The 24,996-nt window shown below is 43.8% G+C and overlaps 2 protein-coding genes across 3 annotated transcripts in view; one reads left to right on the top strand and one right to left on the bottom strand.

The window, feature by feature from the left end:
- The window catches only part of pde4cb (phosphodiesterase 4C, cAMP-specific b), a 54,208-nt gene extending 31,919 nt beyond the window's left edge, over nt 1-22,289 (top strand). The window contains 16 exon segments of the mRNA XM_084675856.1: nt 9,814-10,005; nt 10,292-10,333; nt 10,868-10,904; nt 11,779-11,852; nt 12,048-12,097; nt 12,251-12,363; nt 15,234-15,327; nt 16,354-16,526; nt 16,666-16,764; nt 17,079-17,243; nt 17,451-17,550; nt 17,641-17,795; nt 17,975-18,097; nt 18,356-18,538; nt 19,233-19,377; nt 19,380-22,289. Of these exon segments, the coding sequence (XP_084531982.1) occupies nt 9,814-10,005; nt 10,292-10,333; nt 10,868-10,904; nt 11,779-11,852; nt 12,048-12,097; nt 12,251-12,363; nt 15,234-15,327; nt 16,354-16,526; nt 16,666-16,764; nt 17,079-17,243; nt 17,451-17,550; nt 17,641-17,795; nt 17,975-18,097; nt 18,356-18,538; nt 19,233-19,377; nt 19,380-19,786 (2,152 nt within the window). The 3' untranslated portion in view covers nt 19,787-22,289.
- Nucleotides 22,290-22,389: 100 nt separating this feature from the next.
- On the bottom strand, nt 22,390-24,937 carry ifi30b (IFI30 lysosomal thiol reductase b). Of its 2 annotated transcripts, none has more exons than XM_084675861.1 (7): nt 24,683-24,937; nt 23,884-24,072; nt 23,623-23,694; nt 23,350-23,439; nt 23,010-23,089; nt 22,670-22,738; nt 22,390-22,584 (listed from the first exon to the last, which is right to left on the bottom strand). In XM_084675861.1, the coding sequence occupies exons 1-7, from the start codon at nt 24,821-24,823 to the stop codon at nt 22,551-22,553; spliced, it is 675 nt and encodes a 224-aa protein (XP_084531987.1). In that variant the 5' UTR covers nt 24,824-24,937; the 3' UTR covers nt 22,390-22,550. The 2 variants fall into 2 exon arrangements, with proteins under 2 accessions (XP_084531987.1, XP_084531986.1); XM_084675860.1 differs by having other exon boundaries at nt 22,937-23,089; nt 24,683-24,930.
- Nucleotides 24,938-24,996: the final 59 nt, after the last annotated feature.

Genomic DNA, 24,996 nt, shown 5'->3' with positions numbered 1-24,996 from the left:
CATTAACACACGCAGCTCACAAACCACCATAGACAGATAGACTGCCACGAGGAGGCTGATGTGGACTGATGTCATACACCACGGAGGTCAGGCTTAATTTTGTAATTTGCTTCAATTCCTAATTGATTCAAGAGGTCACAATTGAATATAACCTCAATTGAATTAACTCTTTTCCAAGTGGATGAATGAAACCGCTTAAGACCACACAGACTCCCAGAACCTTGTTATAATATGAAAATGCTCATTTAAATGCTAATGCTAATGAAAATCCAAATGTAAATGCAATCTGTCTCACTCCTTTCCCCCTCCAAAACAGTATCTGATCAATGCATTGATGGCTATATGAACCCACATGCTTTGTCCTGGGATGCGTTTCCCGAAAGCATCGTAAGCCTAAGTTGATCCTAGAATCCATCATAGGACAAATCTTAGTTTTACGGGCCGTTCCCAAAGACATCGTAGCTGTCTGTCTCTTGAAGTGTCTCTTGAAAATTCGTAGCTCTTTAAAGAGCAAAGATTACCCTACTCCTTACGAGCATGTTTGGGAAACGCACGTAAGAAATATTGATGGTTTAGTTTTTTGCTCCATCGTTGCTACGATCCATCGTTATCGGGAAACGCAGCCCTGTCCTGTAATGTCAAAGGAGTGACTTCTCCTCTCAGGGAGGATGTGAAGATGCTCTGAAGTGAAGTGAACCACTGTTTTCGGAAACGTATGCAAAGCGTAATAATTGTAACTGGACGTGTGGAGTGATGCACAGACCGAGGGGATAGCATCTAACAGCTGAGGTCTTTTATAAAGAATAGTCAGGGACAGGCAACATGACAGCCCAAAAAAGGGCACTATAGATCATCCAAAAGACGTAGTTAGGAGCAGGACAAATGTCAATAACTAATTTAACACATATATATATAAACAACAATCGGACAAGCGCTCTCGCTGACTGTAAAAGTTCAAGACTTTGAGAAGCATTGTTACACAGACGGGTATAAATACACGCAACCCAAAAGCAGACACAGGTGAAAGTAATCACATCAAGATTCCGGGGAAGCCGAGCGCTGCCGCTTGTTCGGCTGCTGATCCGGAGTGTGCGTGGCACTCTGGTTTGACGTCTAACCCGTTGCTAGGTCATGGTGACTTATTTCTGCGTCTCAAAATTGCATACTTATTCTTTTTACTTGATGTAGGGTGAGTTCAGGTAATGTGGGACATCAGGTAAAGTGGGACAGTTATGCATTTTGATGATTTAACATGTGCAAAACCGTTATCCAATCACCAGAGCTGATCTTGACTTGTAAATACAACACTTCTAGTCACTATGCAGTGGTTTTTATTTGTCTGACATCATCAGAGTAGGCGTGATCTGGCTTGACAAGAGGTCTATACAGAAAAAACGCATCGAAAGTTCAGCGGCATATGACATTATATTTCTCAATGATAAGGCTGGGAAAGGAATTTAAATTAAGTTACAATGAAAACTATTGCAGCATATTGAAGGGGTTTAACCACTGATTGAAACACACACAAAAATGTGTAAAATAATGCTTTGTTAGAAAGAAAAAAAACGTTTTATGTGACTGTCCCACATTACCTGATCATGTCAGGTAATGTGGGACAGCATTTTTCAGGTAAAGTGGGACATCTAGTAATGCTGTGTTTATGCTATAAAAGTAATTTAATTTGACAGTTCTCAAATGTTTAATACCAATGCAACATACTGCACTTAAGTTCCCAACTAAATAACAACTTACAATGTCATTGAACCAGCGCTTTCAGACTTGTAAGCATGACCGCTAACGCTAGTCCAACGAAATGCTAACCCAGCGGGACTATCTAGGTAGCACATAGACTGCAGATCACTAAGGTTTACATCAGTTACACTTTATGCCTATTGTATAAGTCAAACCCCACAACTAAATGAATCTTGCCACACCCTTGCACCTAGCATTGTTGTATATAAACTAATTATTATTATATCAGCAGACTAGGCTGACAGACGATGACTGTCCCACTTTACCAGACAAGCTGTCCCACATTACCTGAAAATGGTGCCTGAGTGATAGAGGGGGTCATGATATGTTTGAAAGTATGTAGCTTCTAAAATATTGTGTATTCCGATTTCATTCCAACATGAAAATGTTCCCAAGCCCTAAAACGATTTACAGAAACACCACTGGGGCGAGTTAACAGTTATTTTGTAAACCTACTGGAGCCTCTACCAAAAAGTGTCCCACATTACCTGAAATCACCCTACTCATACCCTTACAATTGCATACTTATTCTTTTTACTTGATGTACTCATACCCTTACAATTGCATACGTACCCAGCATGGTAACAATTGGGACATACCACTTCCTCGTTAGGCCTTGAACGTTGAGCCACACATGTGTCACAGTTTGTTGCGCAAAACGAGATGCATGTTGAAAAGCCACCAGAAAAGCATTATTGGCTCGCTGCAAAATGCAACCGAATGCAATAGAACATCCTGGCATGTTTGGCAGACTCTATCTGACCCTGTATTAGGACAAATATTTTTCTGGCATACCAAGTATGGTTGTTATGGGTATTGTGACCCTAAATTTCCCTCATAGACTGCCTTTCAGAAAGATTGGATGGACGGAAATTGAATTGCAACCACTGACCAACAGTGAGCAGACCGATGAGCTTGGAGGCTGTGTTCCCTACGGCCAGGAAACCACCAATGATGTCACTGACATCATGTCAGCACAGAACACGATCTGTCACCTACGCATCTATGGTCGATGACTCGGCGGGGAGGGGGGGTTGTGTGTGTAACAGTGAGCAATAGAGGGGAGTTTGAACCCGGGTCTACAGTTACAGTATGTGCCCATGTTGGCTTAGGAGTTTTCAAGAATCAAGCATCTGTCTCGCAGGAAGAACACTACGGTCTCAAGCTTACAGGCTGCAATGATATAATACAAAATCATTATGCTTAGAGGATGGATACAAGAAGTGGCCCACGTGAGCAGTGGCCGACGTCTCTGATTGGCTGGCGAACACCGGACACGGCCGGGGCCCGTGTGATCACTCTCCCTCCAGGCTCGCCAGCTCCTTAATTTTAGGAGGAAGTGGCAGAGCCTGCCTCGCTGCAGGACTCGGTACCAGTTTATTGAGCAGCACCTATTACAGCCAAATGAAACCTATTAGAGGAGAGCTGGTCCCCCTCCTTCCCAGTGCTTGTTGTTTTACCGAAAGAGAGAGGGGGAGGGGGGAGGGGGGACAGGAGGGAGATGGAGTAAAAGGAAGGGGAGAGGGAGGAAAAAGAGGGGGAGTGGGAAAGAGAGAGAGAGGGAGAGAAAAGAGACAGAGAGTGTGCTTGCAAGTGTGTGTCTGTGCCTACCTGTTGTGCCTGGCTAGCATTTGCTGTTTGCCTGATGGAAGATGGAAGGTTCTCAATATGCGGTCGATGACAGGACCAAATAGAGACCTGCACCACTGGGACCCTAATCATGCCCAGCTGGCTGGCTGTAAGGTGTGTGCGTGCGTGTGTGCTTGCCCATGTGTGTAAAAACGATTGTGTGAGTTAGCGTAGGATGCTGGTTTGTTTCAAGAGGTCTATTACTGTAACCCTTCATAACCTCTTCAGATGGGTTAACAATACTCATCACGTGCTTCCCCACTGTGTGATTTAAATTCTGTCTCTGACTTATATAATCAGTTCCTGTCTCCTTCATGATTGATAATCAGCTAAGACAAGTAGAACCTGAGAATCACCTCTCAGCTGGATTAGTTTAGCCGTAAGGGTTATTAAATACAATTAAATTGAATCTCGCATGGCAAGTAGGTTGAGTGTTGCCATTCCTAGGAATAGAAAATGAGCTTAACTTTTACGACTTCATAGAACACTCTATTACGTGTGTGGAATCTATTTATGTGTGTGTGAAGTTTAATACCTTGCTACAGTACCGGACTGCTGTGGCCTAGATGACAACTCTTCCACATGGGATTGACAACCATGTCACAACATGCACGCCACCTTCAAAAAGGAGCTTCTCTTTGCACACCGAGCAGATTGACACACACGCACTCACACGCTCTCACACTGTCACATACCAGACCAGGCAACTGAGAGGAGTCACCAGCAGCTTGACTTCAACTTTCTCACACACACATTCACACACACTTTGATGTAGGTCCAGAGATCCCAGCCCCCTCCTACCTTGCTCCCCTCATCCCTCCTCCACCCCAAGATCCGTTTCTACTCTTTTATCCTCTTCTTCTCCCTCTCCCGCCGCCTCTTTTCCTCTCAGTTCAGCACCCTGGCCACCCACTATTCAGCTAACACAACTTTTTCTTACAACGGGATAAATTGCCAACACCATTCTCGTACTGTAGACCAGGTCAGCCGAGCCATGTGTGACTGATAATGAAGTAGTTTAGACCGCTAGCTTAGTGGTAGCTTAGCTTAGCCACTAGCTTAGTTTAGACACTAGCCCTACTACACTAACCCTTAAACCACTACATAGACTTAGCGTTGTGTGACCCAGTCATACAATACATCCAAGCAAGTCAAAATTGTAGCTCCCTCTAAGCCACAAAACCCCCAAAATATTTCCAGAGCTGCTTTCTGTAGGGAACATTGCCTTGTTGGCACTTAGCTGTGAGGCCGTCGTGTCCTTCTAATAACTTTGACAAACGCGACCGATTTGGTGCCCCTTGTTGCGTTATCTGTCTTTGCCATTCTTTGCCACCGGCACTCTGACATCACTCTCCCTGCCGGGGTTGATGGGTAAAGGGTCCAAGAATGTCCCCCCCGCCCCCCCCGTGTGGATATAGCCACTCTTTTAGAACCATCGACAGGATTCTTATGGCTTTTCCCGGAGAAAATTTGTGTGAGGCAGTTTTACCTGTGTGTGTGTCTGTGTTTGTCCGTGTGGGTGCTCTCTGTTGCCATGCAGATGATACTGGTGGTGTTTGTGGGGGTGAGGGGGTGGGGGGTTCACGTAAAAAAAAAACTGTCTGTTTGTTCCCTTCTACATGTGGGGAATGAGCATTGTGTATACGTCCTGTAAACTTCTGCCTCTCTCACATCGTCGACCGCAAGTCAAGTTCTCGTGTTTTGGAGAGTCGGTCCTCCGCCAATAAGTCAAAGGTCAGGGAGTAAAATAATAAACATGCTCGCTTTGTTGACTCCTCGGCCCTTGTGCAAGGACTTCTCCTCACGCTAAATTTAGACAAACATATGCTCAAATGGTTAGATCACATGTTGTTAGACACGCACAATGTAGTCTTTTTGGGCAACCTCCAAATTGATGTAATGGAAACAACTTATTATCCAGTTTCTTCTGGTTGTTACAACATTTATGAGGTGTGTATTGAAGACCTATAAAAGCCTATGGATGTCCTGGGGTTAAATACAAATTCACACCTCATTTCCTCATAGCGATGATTATTCTGGCCTCTACCTAGATAAGTGGTGGGAGTCGTGTGCACAAAACACCTTTTTAAGTAACCTTCAAAATGTTTCTTACATTCAAACATAGCCATGGTATGTTTCTGAACATAACTAGCTAGCTAGTTATGTTTCAGTGCTGGAGACAAACTCACTAAAACCAAATTCCATGCAAATGAATCATACAGTAAACAACATACCCTGTGTATACAGGATGACATTCAAGCAAGAAAGAAAAATCTTGTTTGGAGACGTCACACACACACACACACACACACTGACAATGTTTACTTTCAAAGCCGTCTTTTTGTCTATCTGTTTTTGGGTGGCACAACTTGTTTTTCTGGTGCTTGTAGATCCCACACAATGGAGTGGAGAGGTTGAGTAAACATCCCCCTACCCAGACCAGGTGCCCCTGGTCCCCTTCACCCGTGGTTACGCAATACCAGGAACTCACAAAGAGACCAACAGACAAACACACCCCACACCAACACCCTTAAACGTCCACACACACACACACACACACACACACACACACACACACACACACACACACACACACACACACACACACACACACACACACACACACACAAACCTTCATGTTTTTCCAAACCCGCTGTCTCTCCTCTGCTCCCCCCTTTCCTGGAGCGTCCAGGCCCCTAGAAACCACGCAAACACACTTTCTCCTTTGATTGTCGTTGGTCGGCCAGGCCCCCCCAGAGCTGGTTCTCACGCCACAAGGAAAGAAGACGGAAGGGGGTGGTTGGAGGGAAGGGGTGAAGGTGGGGGGGGGGGGGTGGAGGGTTGACTTTTGACTCCAGATTCCGTGTCATCCTCTGGAAGCTTCTGGTTGGCGATAACATCTGGGGTCTCGGAATGAAACTCAAAAGTCCCTCAGATCTTCCTCTCGTTCCCATGAGTGCTGCTGGTCTGTCCAGCTGGTGTCAATCACAGGAGACAGGCACGACCTGATTACGCAAGGCCTGGCTCTGGGCCATCAAGACGGAAAGGAGAGCAGCTTGGTCCATGCAGTGGATCTTCAGTCTTTTCATCGTCTGATAAATGACTGTAATTGAGGAATATCTGGTTGGTGTGTTTGTCCGCGGTGACAAAGACCTGGAGGCTTCTTAAGGCTGTCTTCTGAATCCCATGGGAGGTTTATGTTGTTCATCTGTTTATATGGAATTTTCCCATGTCATTGTAAGTTGACCACTTACAGCAAATTCAATTTCTTTCACCATTTGAACAAGAAAGCCCCCTTTAATAGTAAACACGTTGTTAGAGCAAGGAGTGCCCCCTTTTGTCATGTTTTGCTCGGGTGCGCACTTCACTGCATAAACATGACCAGGATTGAAAGCCCAATCTTACACTCACGCAGACGACACACACACACACACACACTGAACACGGCCGTGTCATAGTTTCAGAACAAGACTAGAAGCTCGGAGCGACAGCCAAGGCCAGATTTTAATTTAGCCATGTCTGTGGTTTATTAGGTTTGGTGGAGATGTCTCAAAATGGAATTGCGTCAGAGACTCGGAGGACATTAACAATCCCAGGATCCTGTGAGAACTTCTCAAGGTTACCGCTCCACAACCCTGTGTTGACATCCCGTTAAACTGACTTTGAAACGGTGACTTCTCATGGCAGAAATGAACACTGTCATTTGTTTTTTACATTTAGTAATTTAGCAAACGCTCTTATCCAGAGCGACTTACAGTAAGTACAAGGTAATTTTCCCCGAGGCAAGTAGGGTGAAGTGCCTTGCCCAAGGACACAACGTCATTTTTCACGGCCGGGAATCGAACCGTCAACCTTCTGATTACTAGTCCGATTCCCTAACCGCTCAGCCACCTGACTCCCTTTGTAGTGCCTTTGCATTGGCTTAGCATTGTTGTCAATGATACTTTTGGCCATTTAGTGTTCGAGGACACTTGGCCATCGCACCTATGAGTTTGTTGCACATCCCATTCCAAAACCACGGGCATTGATATGGAGTTGACGGCTGCCACTCTTCTGGGAAGGCTAGCCAAACGATTTTGGGATTTTGAGTCCTTTCAGCCAAGAGAGAGTTTAGTGTGGTCAGGCAGTGATGTTGGATGGGGAGGCCAGGCTCTCAATCATCTGTGTTCTTTGGGGTTGAGATCAGGGTTCTGTGCTGGCCTGTCCGGTCCTCAGAGCCAGCCTCGTCAAACCATGTTTTTACTTACCCTTCTTAGTGCACAGTGACAGTCATGCTGGAACAAGAAAGGGTCTCCCCAAAGCATTTACATAAAGTTGAAAGCACTAAATGTTCTCTATTTTACAGAATGCACGTTAGATAGCATTATCCTGATGTGATCCTGACAATCGGCCCGGGCAGATCAAGGATGGCGGAAATCTCAATGTATTTGATGGGGTTTGTAGTTACCCATGTTGCCCAGTAGGGGGTGCAAACATGCAAAAATAACTAAGTTAAATTTCCATTGTGGAATGTGAAATGAATACCAGAGTTCATTAATACCATGACTCTGCACTCAGTAGGAAAAGGTCAGATATTTCTTGCTGTTTCTGATGTAAAAACCTTGGGCTTTAGGGGCTTCTTTCATCCTTCTTCACTGTATTGTTTAGTGAAGGGGAAAATAAACTGAAAGAAGGTTAGAGAAGGACCCCTCGGAAGGACCCCTCGGAAGGACCCCTCGGAACTCAGTTTTTGGTGACCTATTATGTCATTTTTCATGGTTAAAAAAATGAAAATAGGGTTGAAGATTAATCTTACCCTTCAAAGAAAGCTTATGACTTCTTATATCAGTTTACATTTTTTCCCTCAGATGGGTAAATAATGGTTGAACTGTATTACCAAAAGCCAGTTTGCTTTGATATTAATGAATGGGATGAAATTCCAGGCTGGGCGTGAGGGTGTTGGAGCTCTGCTCCACCTTGAATCTATATATAGACTGGCAGCATCCACCCCTCCTGAAGAGAGCTATTTATAGCTGCTGACGCCACAATCGCTGCTATCGATGCAGTCCTTGTCGTCAGAGCTGGCAAAAAGTGCTGAGGGGGAAGATACCATTGAAAATGAAAGGGAGGGAGTCCCTGTGTGTGTGTGTGTGTGTGTGTGTGTCTATATATATATATATATTATATATCTGAATATATGCAAAAGCAGATGTTCAGACATTACACATGTTTATTATCTACCAAAATAAGTTGATGTTTGAGATTGTGTAGGTCTTAAACGGTTGGATGAATTCAGCGGTCCACATTTCATCTTGGAGTTGTAGACTATTGCATAACTTGATTCACCATTGCCCATGGGGGTATGCAGGATAACAAGGGGTACATTTGCTGCGAGTCCTTATTACATAATGAACAGCTATTACTAGAATTCACATCCTGTCCTTTATTCTATCTTTCTTCTGCATTGTTCCTTCTCTCCCCCTCTCTCTCTCTCTCTCTCTCTCTCTCTCTCTCTCTCTCTCATTCACTCACTCACTCACTCACTCACTCACTCATTCACTCATTCACTCACTCATTCACTCACTCATTCACTCACTCATTCACTCACTCATTCACTCACTCATTCACTCACTCATTCACTCATTCACTCACTCACTCACTCATTCACTCATTCACTCATTCACTCACTCACTCACTCACTCACTCACTCACTCATTCACTCATTCACTCACTCACTCACTCGCTCGCTCGCTCGCTCGCTCGCTCTATCGCTCGCTCTATCGCTCGCTCTATCGCTCGCTCTATCGCTCGCTCTATCGCTCGCTCTATCGCTCGCTCTATCGCTCGCTCTATCGCTCGCTCTATCGCTCGCTCTATCGCTCGCTCTATCGCTCGCTCTATCACTCTATCGCTCGCTCTATCACTCACTCTATCGCTCGCTCTATCACTCGCTCTATCACTCTATCGCTCGCTCTATCACTCTATCACTCGCTCTATCACTCTATCACTCACTCTATCACTCACTCTATCACTCACTCTATCACTCACTCTATCACTCACTCTATCACTCACTCTATCACTCACTCTATCAATCACTCACTCACTCTATCAATCACTCACTCACTCTATCAATCACTCACTCTATCTATCACTCTATCACTCTCTCTCACTCTCTCTCATTCTCTCTCATTCTGAACATCCTTGCCTGGCCGTGTCACTCAAACAGTACTCATTGTTCCATTCTCTTGCTTTCTCTCAAAGAGGGCAACAGCAGTTCAGTCAAGACATACATTCATTCCACGTATTGATTTGAGCATTTATTTTAATAAGCGTAAAGACGGAAAGAGGTTTGACTTTGGAATCTGTGTACATTATGAACTTTAACTCCTTACTCTCCTGTCTCCTGCCTTGTAAAACCGCTTACCCCAGCCCTCTCCCTCTTCTCTCCCCCAGTTTCGATGTGGAGAATGGGCTGTCGGTGGGGCGCAGCCCCCTTGACCCCCAGGCCAGCCCTGGCTCGGGCATGGTCATGCAGGCCAACTACCCCCACAGCCAGCGGCGCGAGTCTTTCCTGTACCGCTCCGACTCGGACTTTGACCTCTCTCCCAAGAACATGTCCCGGAACTCTTCCACTGCCAGTGAGCTGTAAGTATCCCAGTATTACCTCTCCCTGCACTGGAACTGGCAACGAGTCCACACTGGCATCCTTCTATCAAGTCGCTTCACGTTGTTAACAGTATCATATGAAACAAGGGATGTCCCAATGTAATCCTCGATTCTGCCCCCGACTCAGTGGCTATTCCTGAGATCTAACAGACACTTTATTTTTTGTGTTTGTTCACGGAGACAAAGCGACGTACGCAGTAGGTTTTTTTTCTCTGTGGTCCTAGCTAGTCAGTCATCTTCAGCCTCTGCCTCTGTGTTTTCAAAGGGAAGAGGGGTTGAAGCACTGGGAAATCAATTGGCTACCTCGGTGAGAGATCACAAGGATGTTTTCCTTTTGTTTGTCCTCCCCTTCGCATTTAAAACGTTTCAGAATCCTTCCCTCCCTCGCTCGCTCACCAGCCCATTACCACCTTCCCAACACCTCCAAGCTACACACACACAATCCCTGTTACTTCCTCAATATTCCTGCTCAAAAAACACTGTATTGCATCCCAGTTGACCCTGTTACAGTGTGTATGCATGTGTCACTTAAGGTTTGCTGTCTTTGCCAAAAGGCCAGTAGACAGTGTTATGTGCATGATCTCACAACCCCAAATAAACTCGGTTTGTCTTCCCACAGATTACACAGATGTGCATGTGATTTTTTGTTTTGATGTTATGTCCAACATGTTATCTGACGACATAACTGTAACGGATATATACAGTATGTGTTGTTTTACATTATGTGTTTTAAATATCTTATATTCTAAAACAGGTTTGTTTTGCTGTAGTAGGGTTCTTAGACGTTGTAAACCTTTGCTTGCGGTTTTGCCTTTACTCATTTTATAAAATTGTTTTTCAGCCACGGGGAAGACATGATAGTGACACCATTTGCACAGGTTAGTCACTTAACTGTTCGTTATGAAACATTGTGCCCGTTCTAAGTAAAGTATTTTTTAAATTGAGTTGTCTTACACCTGTCAGGTGTTCTGTGACAACGTTACAAAGTCCTCTCCATGTTTTTCTCCTCCCGGATGTACTTGCATTATCAAATGCTACCCTGCCGAAATGGGTGACGCCACCTCCATGTATATTTGGGTGGCGTTAAAGAGATGGAGGGGCAATTCATTTTTAACACACACGCACACAGTCTCTACACAGCGCAGCTTGTTCTCCACTTCACCATGTCAGTGACGCAACCTGTGTGCGAAAGATCTCTTAACCCGAGCCTCTGGCTTTCGCAGGAACAGGCCTGGTCTGCGCACCAGAGGTTGAGTTACAGGGAGTTTGTGTCACAACTCGACTGGGGTTACAAAACAATCCGGAACCCAACACCCAAGCACTCCAGACAGATGTCGAATATTTTTGAGTTTTTGTAAGGGGAGAACGTTAAAGTGCTTAGTCCATCCTTCATAAATTTTTTTCATCTGATTGACATTAGGCATTTGTGTTGCATCAAATGGCCACGTAAAGATATAGAAAAAGTGTCTGAGACAAAAGTCTTGATAGACGTTTGAAATGGAGTGAAAGAGCAGCCCGGACAGAAATGAGTGTGCAAATCATCCTGTCAAAGAATGACATTTTTACAACATTACATTTGAGTCATTTAGCAGACGCTTTTATCCAAAGTGTCATACCAAAGTACGGCTAAATAATCAAGGACCCCAAATGCACTGCTCTAACAGCATTTCACTGGTTAGAGCCAAGGAACGGTCTGTATTTGACCAGGCAGCACAGCACTATAATTCTGTGTAATCTTCACTCCTACTACAGGTACTTGCCAGTTTACGAACCGTGAGAAGCAACTTCGCCGTACTGACTCATCTACAGGATCGCGTGGGCAACAAGTAAGAACTTTATGTCGCTTTATGTTGAGTCAAAACACCAACCTTTCTGTCTTTGATCCCACACTGCCCACGATTTCCCAAAGACCACCAAGCCCACTTCAGAAATTATGAATGGACGGACAGATTGAACCAAGATGGCCGACGTGATAAACAAGTGAGGGAATGATCTGGATCTGTTTTTGTTTTGTCTAACAGAAGACCACCAAGTAGCAACCCGCCATCAATGTGCAAACCATGCCTAGCAGGTCAGTCGCCAATCACATCTCCACTGATCATGCTTGATATGACAGTACGGCCTGTTATTTGTTTGTTTATACATGGAGTGCTAACTCGACTTGAGTTAGGATACTATACTGTAGTACTTGTTTGAGCCTTGACCCTTTGTGCCCTGCCTGCAGAGGAGCCCTATCAGAAGTTGGCAGTGGAGACCTTGGAAGAGCTGGACTGGTGCCTGGACCAGCTGGAGACCATCCAGACACGTCACTCCGTCAGCGAGATGGCCTCCAATAAGGTGAGCTGCTTCCGTTCCAGACACACGTACCCAGTCATCCACATGCTGCAGACGCTCACGCATCATGGGGGTGTGTTGCAAATTCTGAAAACGTCCTCAGCAGGGCCGGCGCGAGTACTTCCCCCCCCCCCCCCTGAGCGCAAATCGGAGAGACGCCCCCCCCCCGCCCCGCCTCAGAGCCCTTTGCTGGTGGTGCGGGAAGGTTACTTAATGGACACACTTCAGTATTTGGCGCCCCCTTCTTCATGGCGCCCTTAGGCGACCTGCTCCCTGAGCTGTTGTATAGTGGGTTAAGCAAGGGGAGTTTTTATAGCCGCACAGTGTATTGTGCAGAGCACGCTTGGACAAAAAAAAATAATAGGGGCCTGTGCCCCTGTAGAGTTTTATGTTTGACAACGCCTCTGGTAGAGGAGGAGGATTGTCCTGCAACGACAGCTGGTGTTGGCACCGTTGCTTCTCGAAGACAGTCAAAAGTACTGCAATTTACCTTTAGCTAATGCACAACGTCGAGGTGCTTATTCATTGCAGTAGTGTTCCCCCCCAGAAATTTTCTTCAAACTGATATTACACGTCGCTTCGTCCGTATCTGTGGCTTTATTCAAATGTAGCCAAGCCTTTGACCGCTTAGTACGTTCAGCCATCGTAGCTACCCACAAAATTAGAAATGTAGCGAAGTAGGGCGTGAGCCAATTAAATTCTTCTTTTAGTTTAAAGGCGGTTGGCAGGCCATTCAATTTAATTTAGTAATTTTAGTAGACAATCGATGTATGTTTGTGCACCAGTGATTTGATTTAAATGACCTGACTTATCTCTCGAGACATAAGTTACATTATATTACCTAGTCGGGGTCCTTACGGAACCGGGTATCGATCCCCATCCCTACTCACATCCAGGGCCGGCCCAAGGCATAAGCAAACTAAGCGGCTGCTAAGGCCCCATGTGGCCACCAGAGGGCCCCCAAGAGCACATTAAATTACAGTTTGATGTAAAAAAAAATTTTAAAGCAACTCAGAGGGGCCCCCAAATCAATTCTGCTTAGGGCCCCATAAAGGCTTGGGCTGACCCTGCTCACATCACACACACACACACACTTTCATATCATATAAACACACATACAGGTCATGAGAAGGGGTGAATTTGAGTATCGGGATCTGCTGCCACATGCTCGCACACACACTGAAGCCAACTCCTCTCCACATGCACGCCGACAGGATTGGCTGTAGTTGAGACGGCAGCTCTGGCTACGTCACACGAGAGCCATGTGCATTCTACACATGGTGCTTTGTCTGTTGTCTCTCCAGGGCAGGAGAGGTAAAAAAGGCTTACTCTCTCGGGACCGTCTGCAGTATTCCCTTCTTTCACCAAACACGTTAATTGAATTTGTTGATCTGCTCAATTAATCCATCTCCATTGAAGGAGCCTTCCCTCTTCAATTCACGTTCCCGATCTACCTCTCTCTGCTCTCATTGCTCCCATAACACATCCCCCCCCAACCCCCACCTTACTCTCCTGCCCGACCAATCAGAGTGCTCTCCTCCACCCAGCCTCTGTCGTAAGGAGAAGCTCATTGGATGGAGAGCATCCCGCATGCAGGTGGTTAAGGGAGAGATATGGAATGGAGAGGGAGGCTTTCCTTGTGCTCTTTATCTCTCTCTCTCTCCCCTCTCTATATATATCTACAGTATATCTCTCTCTTTCTCTCTCTCTGTCTCTCTCTCTCTGTCTCCCTCCTCTTTCTGTGTTTACGTTGAGAATGTGAGGGTAGTACTGTAGGTACAGTAGAGCTGGGCAGAGAGGCTGCAGATTGCCAACATGTGCTCCAGTATGCTCTGGGCATGAAGGACACCTAGTCTTCAGCTCACTGTACGGTGCTTTGGTAACAGCACTGCAAACTCTGGAAGGTAGAGCCAGTTTGTCAGGGGACTCAGTTGTCTGGATTTGTTTCGTTTTTTTTTTGCTGCTCCTAGGGACGTTTTTGACACAACACACGTGTTAATGGTGCTGGAATGTGTCTTGTCATGGTGTGTGGATTGTCTTTCTTGGTTGTTATGTTTTGGAGGATCCTATAAGTGAGTTATTGCATGGTTTGTATCTAGATGGTGGCCTAAACAGCCACTGTAGTTGTAGTTTACCACCCCACCCCACCCCCCCCCTCCCTCATGACAGACGGACTAACAAACATTTACTTTGTGTGCAGGCGTGTTTATGTTGATGTGCTTGAGTACTGTATGCTTTCATGTGGGATTTTTAACTTTAAGCTTAACATGCTGGACAGTATAGACAACTGTGCGTGTGTGTGTGTGCGTGCATCTGACATGCCTGTGTGCGTTATGTTTTGTGTGTGTGTGCGTGAGTGAGTGAGTCAATGTGTTTTTGTTTATGGCTTTCATTTCATTGGTTTCTCCTCTGACCCTATCCCCACATCTATCTCACATCTCCATTCATACGTTTTTTTTCCTTATTTTGTCGGTTTTGTAAACTCTTGACTTAAGTGTTACTCCATCCAAATAATTAATCTGAAAATCAGAATTTATCAGTTGTGTGTTAGGATTGATGACAGAATGATCATTTTGAGACTTTGTATGTGAAATTCACATAGTGACTAGTATATGCATAGCACATTTCTGAAGTATGTGGTTATTTTTTAACTGTAACCATCAACATGGTCTACTTTTTAATCTTAACCATGTTATGTTATGTGGTCAACCAAATTAATATTGATTTCATGCTTTTACAAAATCTTGTGTACGTGTGGAGTGTACAACTGAACAACCTTGCTTTTAGACAGGTAGTTAGTATTTTACATCCACATTGCCTTGATGCAACTAACGCCTATGTACTTTCTTGCTGTGTTTGTGTTTGGTCCCCAGTTTAAGAGGATGCTGAACAGAGAGCTCACACAATTGTCTGAAACCAGCCGTTCAGGAAACCAGGTGTCAGAGTTCATTGCCAGCACATTCTTAGGTGAGCGAGTCTTTTTACGGTACACATTTCAGCAAAAATGGACAGCAAGTATCACCTCCAAGTCTGATCCTGATTCTGACCCCTTCATATGTGAACGTGGTGGCCTATAGTTCTACAGAAAACCTTTTTATCGACTTCAATTCATGCAAAAAGATGACAGCAATATAGTATTCATGTACGTGGTGTCATCTGTGCACGCTAGTCAGTCATATTTCTATTGTGGCTTGTCACTTGCTTTCTGGTAAGCAGCAAGGAGCTCCATGGCATTCCCGGACACATTGTCTGGCGTTGCCACGGCGACAGTAATATTATTAGACCGTCGTTGCGTCAATAGCCAGTCTTTAACTAATATTGTCGCAGAATGGACCTCTACCAGAATGTTCTCCTTCAGAGAGAGGATGGGTATTTTTGGTCGTTTTGTGATGATTACGTCGGTTTCAACATCAGCCTTGATTGGAAATGAGTACTATGGCTTTGGGTGAAAGGAAGAGGAAATATTGGGAGAAAGGTGAGATTGAGAGCTGAATCTCTCATGGCGTGGCACAAGCCTGTGTCCTTGTAGGCTAAATGTCTATGCTAATCTGACTAGAAGCTCATACAAGATTTTATGGTTTGACCAGTCAGAATTATGTCCTTGTGTGCATATATTATTGTGACAGTCAGAATTAATAATCAGAACATTCTATATCAAAAAGGCTCTTTTTCTTTCTTCTTTTTTTTTTCTTTTTTTACGAGAGACTCATACTGTATAGATCCTTTTATATGATATACATATTAATAATAATACAACTATATTAAAATGCTAAGTACAGTGTATATTTGTTAATGAACAGCTGCTGAATGTTTATCTTCCCTTAAACACAATTTCTTGTTTCTCAGTTCAGTACTGCAAGTTGTACACATGGGTGCTTGAAGGACATGATTTAAATAACTGTGAATTCGATTTAAGGTTAAAAACATGGACATGGTTAGATTGTGAAATACACTGTTGATTATAATTCAGGTTTATGTGTGTGTGTGTTACAGAAAAGCAGCATGATGTGGAGATTCTGTCGCCGCCCCCCAAGGAGAAGGAGAAGAAGAAAAGACCCATGTCTCAGATCAGCGGGGTTAAGAAGCCCACGCCGACCCCCAGCCTGGCCCCCACTTGCATCCCACGCTTTGGGGTCAACACACACCAGGAAGACCTGCTAGCCAAGGTGAACACATGTATATTACACATACACACACACACACACACGGCTCCACTAGGACTCTGTGTTATTTGTATTTGAGACCCATTTCATTGCTTCAATTTGCTGCAATATTTCATTTTTCTCATTTGTTTTGTGTCCCCAGGAATTTGAAGACATAAACAGATGGGGGCTAGATATTTTCAAGATAGCTGAATACTCTGGGAATCGTCCTCTGACTGTGGTCATGTACTCAATTTTTCAGGTAGAGTACTCGTCTCAGAAAATATATATCCCTTCATTTAGGTCTACATTCTGGCTTAAACTTATAACTTAAGTGTAACTTTTGTAACTAAGATTTTCTGGAGCGTAAAGGGCGGACTATAAATAAAATAAATTATTAATATTGTTATTCACTGTAAATGGGTCCGGTCCAGCTACAGGATTGAATTTCAGTTTACAGAAAATCGGAACTTAGCGAATGTCAGTTTTCATTCATTTCATTTAATCCTTTTCGTTCCACTCAACGTACAGGCAGCTGTTAACCCTTCCACCTTCTGTTCTTTCCACCATTTCCAGGAGAGAGACTTGTTTAAGTCCTTTAAAATTCCCACAGACACTTTCATCACGTTAATGATGACTCTGGAGGACCACTACCATGCTGACGTGGCCTACCACAACAACATCCACGCTGCGGACGTGGTTCAGTCCACCCACATCCTCCTCTCCACCCCTGCTCTGGAGGTACGGCATGGAACGTTCCACTGGTCCACGTCGTTCTTTGCTACAATTTTGAAAAAGAAAATTGTAAACAGATTTGGGCCCAAAGTGTGCATATTCTATGGTAAAGTACAGTTCTGATAGACTTGTACTTTAGGCTAGGCTAGGGTATAAATGATTTGATCAAACTGTCATCAGCATCTCAACAGTTATCTTTTCTTCCGGTTGCAGGCAGTCTTCACTGATCTGGAGATCATGGCTGCTCTGTTTGCCAGTGCCATTCATGATGTGGATCATCCTGGAGTGTCCAACCAGTTCCTCATCAACACAAGTACGGCCTCCTTCCTCATCTTAGCCTTCTTCTGACACCTGATCTCAAAGTGAAGCATCTAAACGGTGATGCCTGTGTCTCGGTCCACAGACTCTGAGCTCGCCCTGATGTACAACGACACGTCCGTTCTGGAGAACCACCACTTGGCGGTGGGTTTTAAGCTGCTGCAGGAGGACAACTGTGACATCTTCCAGAACATCAGCAAGAAGCAGAGACAATCCCTCAGGAAGATGGTCATCGATATGGTCAGTCTTGAGGAGCGAGTTTGACTTTCAAAAACGGCAACTATTAAAATTGTACCCGTCTAACGACTACCTAAGAAACAACGTAAATGTATACCTTTTTAATACGTATGCAATTCAATTTATTCAGATGTAAAAATCAAGATATGCAAGTCACAGTGACGTGTTGTTGGGGTGTGCAGGTGTTGGCTACAGACATGTCCAAACACATGCACTTCCTCGCTGACTTGAAGACCATGGTGGAGACCAAGAAGGTGACCAGTCTCGGGGTGCTGTTGCTTGACAACTACTCCGACCGCATTCAGGTGAGGACCAGGAAGTAGCTCCTGTAACTTTCTGACCTCCAGCATGGTTTATAAATAACTTACCTGTATGACCACCTTGTTTTATTAGTTGTACTAAACATGTTTAACAATGAGTTCTGTTGAAATACGTTTTGTTGAAAACAAATACTTAATTTAGGAATGGCTTTTGCTGCAATACACTCATTCTGTTTACCAAAGGCTTTGCAAATAGTCCACTCTGTAAAGGTTGGATAATCATAAAGATTTGAACAAATCCAGGTGTTGCAGAACATGGTGCACTGTGCCGACCTGAGCAACCCCACCAAGCCCCTGCAGGTGTACCGCCAGTGGACGGACCGCATCATGGTGGAGTTCTTCACCCAGGGAGACTGCGAGAGGGACAAGGGGATGGAGATCAGCCCCATGTGTGACAAGCACAACGCCTCCATTGAGAAGAACCAGGTAACAATCTGTCCCCCCTCTCTATTGTCTATTCTTTCTCTCTGTCTCTCTGTCTCTCTGTCTCTCTGTCTCTCTCTCTCTCTGTCCCTCTGTCTCTCTCTCTCGTCTCTCTTTCTCGTCTCTCCTCTCTCTCCCCCTCTCTCTCTCCCCCTCTCTCCTCGCTCTCTTCCCCTCTCTCTCTCCTCTCCTCTCTCTCTCTCCACCTCTCTCTCATTCTGAACATCCTGCTGACCTGGCCTTGCCACTCAAACAGTACTGATTGTTCCGTTCTCTTGCTTTCTCTCAAAGAACAGGGCAACTGCAGTTCAGTTCAGACATACATTCCACGTATTGATTTGAGCATTTATTTTTATAAGCATGAAGATGGAAAGAGGTTTGACTTTGGAATCCATTATTTGTACATTATGAAAAGAAGACGCCAATATCCTGTTTACCATCACACAACCACACACTCACTCTCTCTCACACACACACAAACTTGAACAAAAAGTGATAGTTAACTTCATGAAAGCTCTGTCTGTCCTTCGCACACAAAAACATATCGTTCGAATATTTGCTCGACGAAAAGGAATCGTGTCCTTGTCACGCGCGATGGATGCTGACATGTCAGTTAAACGACCCCTTTCCCCAGCCATGTCTTAACGCCTCTCCAAACCCTGCTGTGTTCAATCTCCTCGTTCGTCCCTCTCCACAGGTGGGCTTCATTGACTACATCGTGCACCCTCTGTGGGAGACCTGGGCTGACCTGGTGCACCCAGACGCACAGGATATCCTGGACACCCTGGAGGATAACCGAGAGTGGTACCAGAGCATGATCCCACACAGCCCCTCCCCGTCTCCCTCCCCCACCACTCCGGAGGACAGGGACCAGGAGGGGGATCCGGGGGCGCGCTGGGGGCCAGCGGATCCTCCACAGGGGGCGACAAGTTTCAGTTTGAGCTCACCTTGGAGGAGGAGGAGGAGGACGAGGAGGAGGAGGAGGACAAAGATTCAGACCTGGAGAGTCCGTCTGAGAGCGAGAGAGAGGACTCCAGGACCTCCCCGTCTCTGGACCTCGGAGGCGGCCGCCCCCGCCCCCCCTCCCCCCACCCCGGTCGAAACCTCAGCTTGGCCACCATGTCGGTCAGGAGCCCCCGTCAACACAGGACGTTAACGCTGCCGGGGTTGGAGAGGGACGACGGGGACGAGAGAGACAGAGAACTCAGCCAGGACGGGGGCGGCGTGGCGTGCCTGCGTCTGGGCACATAACACACACCACAGCCCCGCCCTCTGCACCACGCCTGCCTTTAACAAGCTGCCTCTCATGGAGGTCTGTGCCAATAGGAGCAGAGGCAGGACGGTCCTTTTTAATAAGCCTGTAGTAACCACAGTCCCTTTACACTGGAGACACTCCTCTGGAAGAAAACAAGGGAGATTTTCCTCTTTTTTTTTTATCTGGCAGAACAAGAAGAATCGTTTTAGCCTCTTTTATGGGTGCCAACTAGGTCTTTGTATTAAGGCCTGCTTTGGGCAGTTTGAGTCTGTGTTGTGTATTAGACACAGGCTGCTGTATCTGACTGACTAGACCGAAGACCAACAAAACCAGTCTTACCAAGGTCTACTGAAAAAGCATGGAATTTTAACAACATTTTGAGAACAACATTTTGAGATGTGAGATTTTCAGACATGAACATTGGAGGATGATGATAGTATGACAGGGTCCTGGGACATTTTGCACCATAAAATGTAGATGTACTTTTTAAATGAAGCATAAATGATTATGCTTAGTATGTTAGCCCATGTGAATGATGTGAATGATAGGTTTTACCAAATACAGTATGTACCTGAATAGCAAGAGAATTGTGATTTTAAACCTCAGGGTATGAATAGAAAAAGTTATTTTGTAGCAAAAACATATTGGGTACCCCTTAGTTAAACTGCCTGTTTTATGTTTTGTAAATCTGCTCTGAGCTCCCTTGAGACAAAGGGAGACTGAAACATTGAGATTTAATGGTTTCTGGCGCCCTCTGTTGAACTTCACGCAACACTGAATTTTCAATAATCTATCAGCAACAGTAAGTTTGTAGGACTTTTTATGGCTGTTGGAAATTGGAAATGTTGTCAATTTCACAACCTTTTATGTAACTTGTTCCACTGTGGTCTATGTTTTGGGGTACCCAATGCAAGTTGTTTTGAATCTAGAAACCACTTACACTCATCTCTTTACTTTTTTTTTTTTTTTGTCTGTGTGATCATATATAATGTTAATGTCCCACGTTTTAATTTGAGTTTCAATGGTTATTTTTTATGTTGGAGATGTCAATACTTGTGTATCTGTGTGCTTTGAAACTTTGTTATCAGGGTGCCTCCATATTAGCACTTTACAATCTCATAGGCAATCCCTTGCTTTAGTCTGAAAAGGGCTTTAGCCATACCATGATCATTGTGAGCATCAGTCAGCTTAAAGCTAGTATTTAATTAGATGGTACATTGCAAATTCAAATACAATGAACAGATTTGATCAAATCAGTTACTTTACAAGCCATTAATTCTGTATTTATATTCTTGAATGTTCCTTTAATAGATTTGTTTGTGGAGGGAAAAAAACTTGTTTCAACAACAAAAATAAACATCAAGGTCAAACTTTCACATAAAAAAAGTGCTTTTGCACCGCACAAATCTGAATTAGATTTAATGTAGTCAACATAATGATTAGCTCAATGAGCAGAACCCTGACATATCCAGTTTCTAGCATTGTGCTGATTAAGTTGCTCTATTGATTGGACAAAAAATACAATCTATTACTTTGAGCGGGTATGTGACAGAGAAGCAGCTTAATGATAACAGACCATCTCAAATGTACCTAAAATACACCATAGTACCTCTTGTTGAAATCGGAGAACGAAAGCAATGTCATATTTAACTTTTAGGGTGAATCACTACAACAGTCAGAAGCATCCAATTTACAGTTTGGAAATTGCCTTGGGAACACTAAAAAGAATGTTAACTCTTTAGTAGTGATGTCTCACATTCTAGAATTTAACTCTGACTACAAAGCAGAGATGGAGTCAGAACACCAGAAACCAAGTTCTAGGCCCTGATCCAAAACTTGGAACCCCAGCCTAATAAATCCAAGATGGGTCGAAATCACGAACAACAAAAAAGAGACCATATATTGTTTCTTATACATTAGAAAAGGAGGAAGACATTGAAAATGTATTGTTTTCTTAGCTGTGAAACCCTTCATGGCAAAACAACTTCAGAACAGGAAATTAGGTACAGCAAAACCAACCCAGATTTCAACACAGACCACATGGTCTCATGAACATAAGATTAATACTCCATCTCTCTTTTCAAAGCCTTAAGTGAAATAGGAGATAAGACAGAATGGAATGCCATCATGGGTAAAATATAATACTAGTCAGTGCCAATCAGTGTTAAAGACAACGTTAGGAAACAGCTTGCTTGTTCCTGCCTTACCTATAATATTGCTTTAATAGAGACACATGAAAGATATGCCATAATGTTCTGCTTATTCTCTGTTTATCTCCTCAATGTTGTGCCAAGTTGAATAGTTATGTGTATGTCAAGTACTGTAAAATGCCTTATATGTTTAAGAGCCTGAAGAAAAAAAAATCAAGAATACCTTCCAAAAACAACTATTTAACACTCCAATGTTTGTCCATTATATTTCCTAGATTTTATCTTTTAAGCCAAAAGTCTTTGGAATCCAGGTTGTTGTCAAAATACCAATAAATGAAAAAAAGTTAAACCTCTTGTATACATATGGTTCTCTCTTACCTTGTCTTAGTCTAATATACAAAAAAAGAAACATCTTTAAATATGAAAAAGTTGGCAGTAATATGTTTAAAATGTCATCATATATATATATATAAATATATATATATTTGAGGTACCTTAAATGTAGTAAGTGTTAAAAAAAATGTATCACATTTAACCAGCAAGCAAATGTCGGTTGGTAAATCTAGGCCAAGATTATATTGCTTTCAGCAGTAGCTTCGGTCAAGTTTCTTCAGTGCTCCAGTGCAGGCGGGCGGTTTTCCTCCCTTTGGAAACAAGAGAAAATGTAAATTTGTATTTACTTATCACTGTTTAAAAATTGAAGCGTCATTAATCCCCTCATCTACTCACCTTGTATAGGTTGCAAACCAGATTGAAAAGTGATGACATCGCCTTGTCCTGAAACTCAACAGTGTATTCCTGCAGGTTGACAAGATAACCAAATATTATTATTGTTGCCTGGTAGCTACAATGCAGACCATCCCTGACTCCCTCGAAATACTATTAAATTGATGTAAGACTTCAAATGCTGACTGTAGCGGTTTGCCACTAATGATGCGTCTACATGCACAGTGTTTGAGCTATACAGAATACACAAACACTAATCGGCTGTTTCACCCCATTGAATGTGACCCAAGGCACGTGTGTGTGGGCAGGGTTGAGGGCTCTGGTCGTCAAGGCGTTCTCATACATCAGCTTGTGGCCCAGCTCTCCCTTTACACAGGATGTGACGTCGTTCCACGCCACTGAGGGGGCGTGCAGTTGCAGACACTGGATCAGACGTCAACAAAAAGGTACTGATTACAACACCTTGACCACAACACCCTACACTTGATGACAATGCTTTTGAACGCTACTAACAAACTAGACACGGGCCGTGTCCCTGGTTATTCCAGGCCTGCTCTGAGTGCCACATTTAGTTTCACAAAGATAGAACCCAGGCTGGCAACATTAGCATCTCTAATAAAAAATAATAATAATTACGCGTTAAAACAGATAATAAACGGAGCATATTATCTTGTGGTACTCACAGGCTGGGCAGCTGTGAGAACATCTGCAGAAGACTCCATGCAGTAAATGACAGGAAAGGCAGAGTGACCAGCTAAATGAAGAATACAGGACTAGATGGAGAAATAAATGTAAGGATCAATTCTTTCTTTTGGCATTGTATTGTCTACTTCTTTTTATGGAAGTAGATATATGTAGCCTGCTGGACCTGGGTTGGTTATACTGTAGGTTACGAAAGGACTTGTGTACTGTATATGAGGTCACATTTTGCAACGTCAAATATATGGGAAAAGCACCTGTATCATGTTGCTGTCACACTCTGGCTCTCCATGTTGACAGGTGAACGGGGCACTTCCTGTTGGAATCCCCTATCGGCAAAAGCAAAACTGTGAGCATGAGAACAAGAATGGCTTCCTCTTCCAACTAAAAGGTACAACATTTGTCTATTGTAAATACTAAAGCTAATGCTAAACAGCTGTCTGTGTTTAATAAATGTTATACATTGACATCAAATTCAGTGAAATACATTATTGCTCTCCCTTAACTCGGTGGCCCACCTCTGTGTTAACATAGGGGACAAGCTTGACCTCCATGATGTCTTGGAGCATGGTCCAGGTAGGATAGAGTTGATGGCTGATGAAGCTCCTGCAACCTGGGCACAAGCTCTCATAGTACAGGGTCAGTTCTACTGGAGGAACAGCCGGGTTGGGCTTGGTGGCATTCAGCTCAAGACACTGCTTCTGAACCTAAAAAGGAATCAATGTAAGGGGGTTGAGAGGCTTGTCCTTGATTGTCCTTAGGCAACCAAAGCTGAATATGGGTTATTTTGTCAGGAGAGTAGTGTTGTTTTTGGGGTAAACTGAATCAATAGTTGTAGATTTGCTGCCAAACCGTCTGACCTGTTTCCCTCCCCCGCCAACTGGAAAGAAATTCTCATCACATGCCTGCAGGAAATATAAGACCTCTGGTGTCTTAATTTCAAAAGCATGATCCTTATTCTAAAGTAGACAACAGTGTCTTTGAAGAGGAACTGAACTGAAGCTTGTAGCTGCCTTGTAAATCCCACAGTGCTGGAAGTCAAATCCACATTATGAATTGTATTATTTTAGGATAGGATGAAAAAGTTGAGTTAGAACTCGTCTTTTGTTAAACAATGACACCTTGTGCTCTACTCCACAACATAAATTAACCTACATGCTTATCTTAAACATTTAAAGTTTAGCCTTAGATATAGTTCCCATGATCTTTACATGTATTTATTTATTTACTTCAAGAGCTGTTGATTATATACCCAAGACATTTATTAAGTACATTCTTATCACTGCATTTTAATTTAAATAACAGAATAACACTTACCTTGCATTCTATTGCTATTTCCAAAGACCGGCACCATTGAGACGGAGGATAACTGCAAGATGGCTTGGGCTTTGACTTTCCATTACATTTGTGTAAAATTGTACAGATTGCAACTGTGGCAAAAATCGTAGCAAATTTCATCTTTGCTTTTTTGACGCAAGCAAACGATTGTGACAGAACCAGTCAATCTGAACCCAGCCAGAGTTGTAATAACAGACTTGGCAGATATGCTCCTCCTCCCTTTGACTGTTCCTTGAGCGCTTTTAATACAGCAATTATCGAATTAGTTCAACCAGGAAATGCTTGCTGCTAAG

This window comes from Hypomesus nipponensis, chromosome 16 (assembly GCF_054491055.1).
Source record: "Hypomesus nipponensis isolate SF chromosome 16, ASM5449105v1, whole genome shotgun sequence".
In the NCBI taxonomy this organism is placed as follows: Eukaryota; Metazoa; Chordata; class Actinopteri; order Osmeriformes; family Osmeridae; genus Hypomesus; species Hypomesus nipponensis.
The sequence above is the reverse complement of the archived record's forward strand: the minus strand, read 5'-3'. Positions and strand labels throughout refer to the sequence as shown.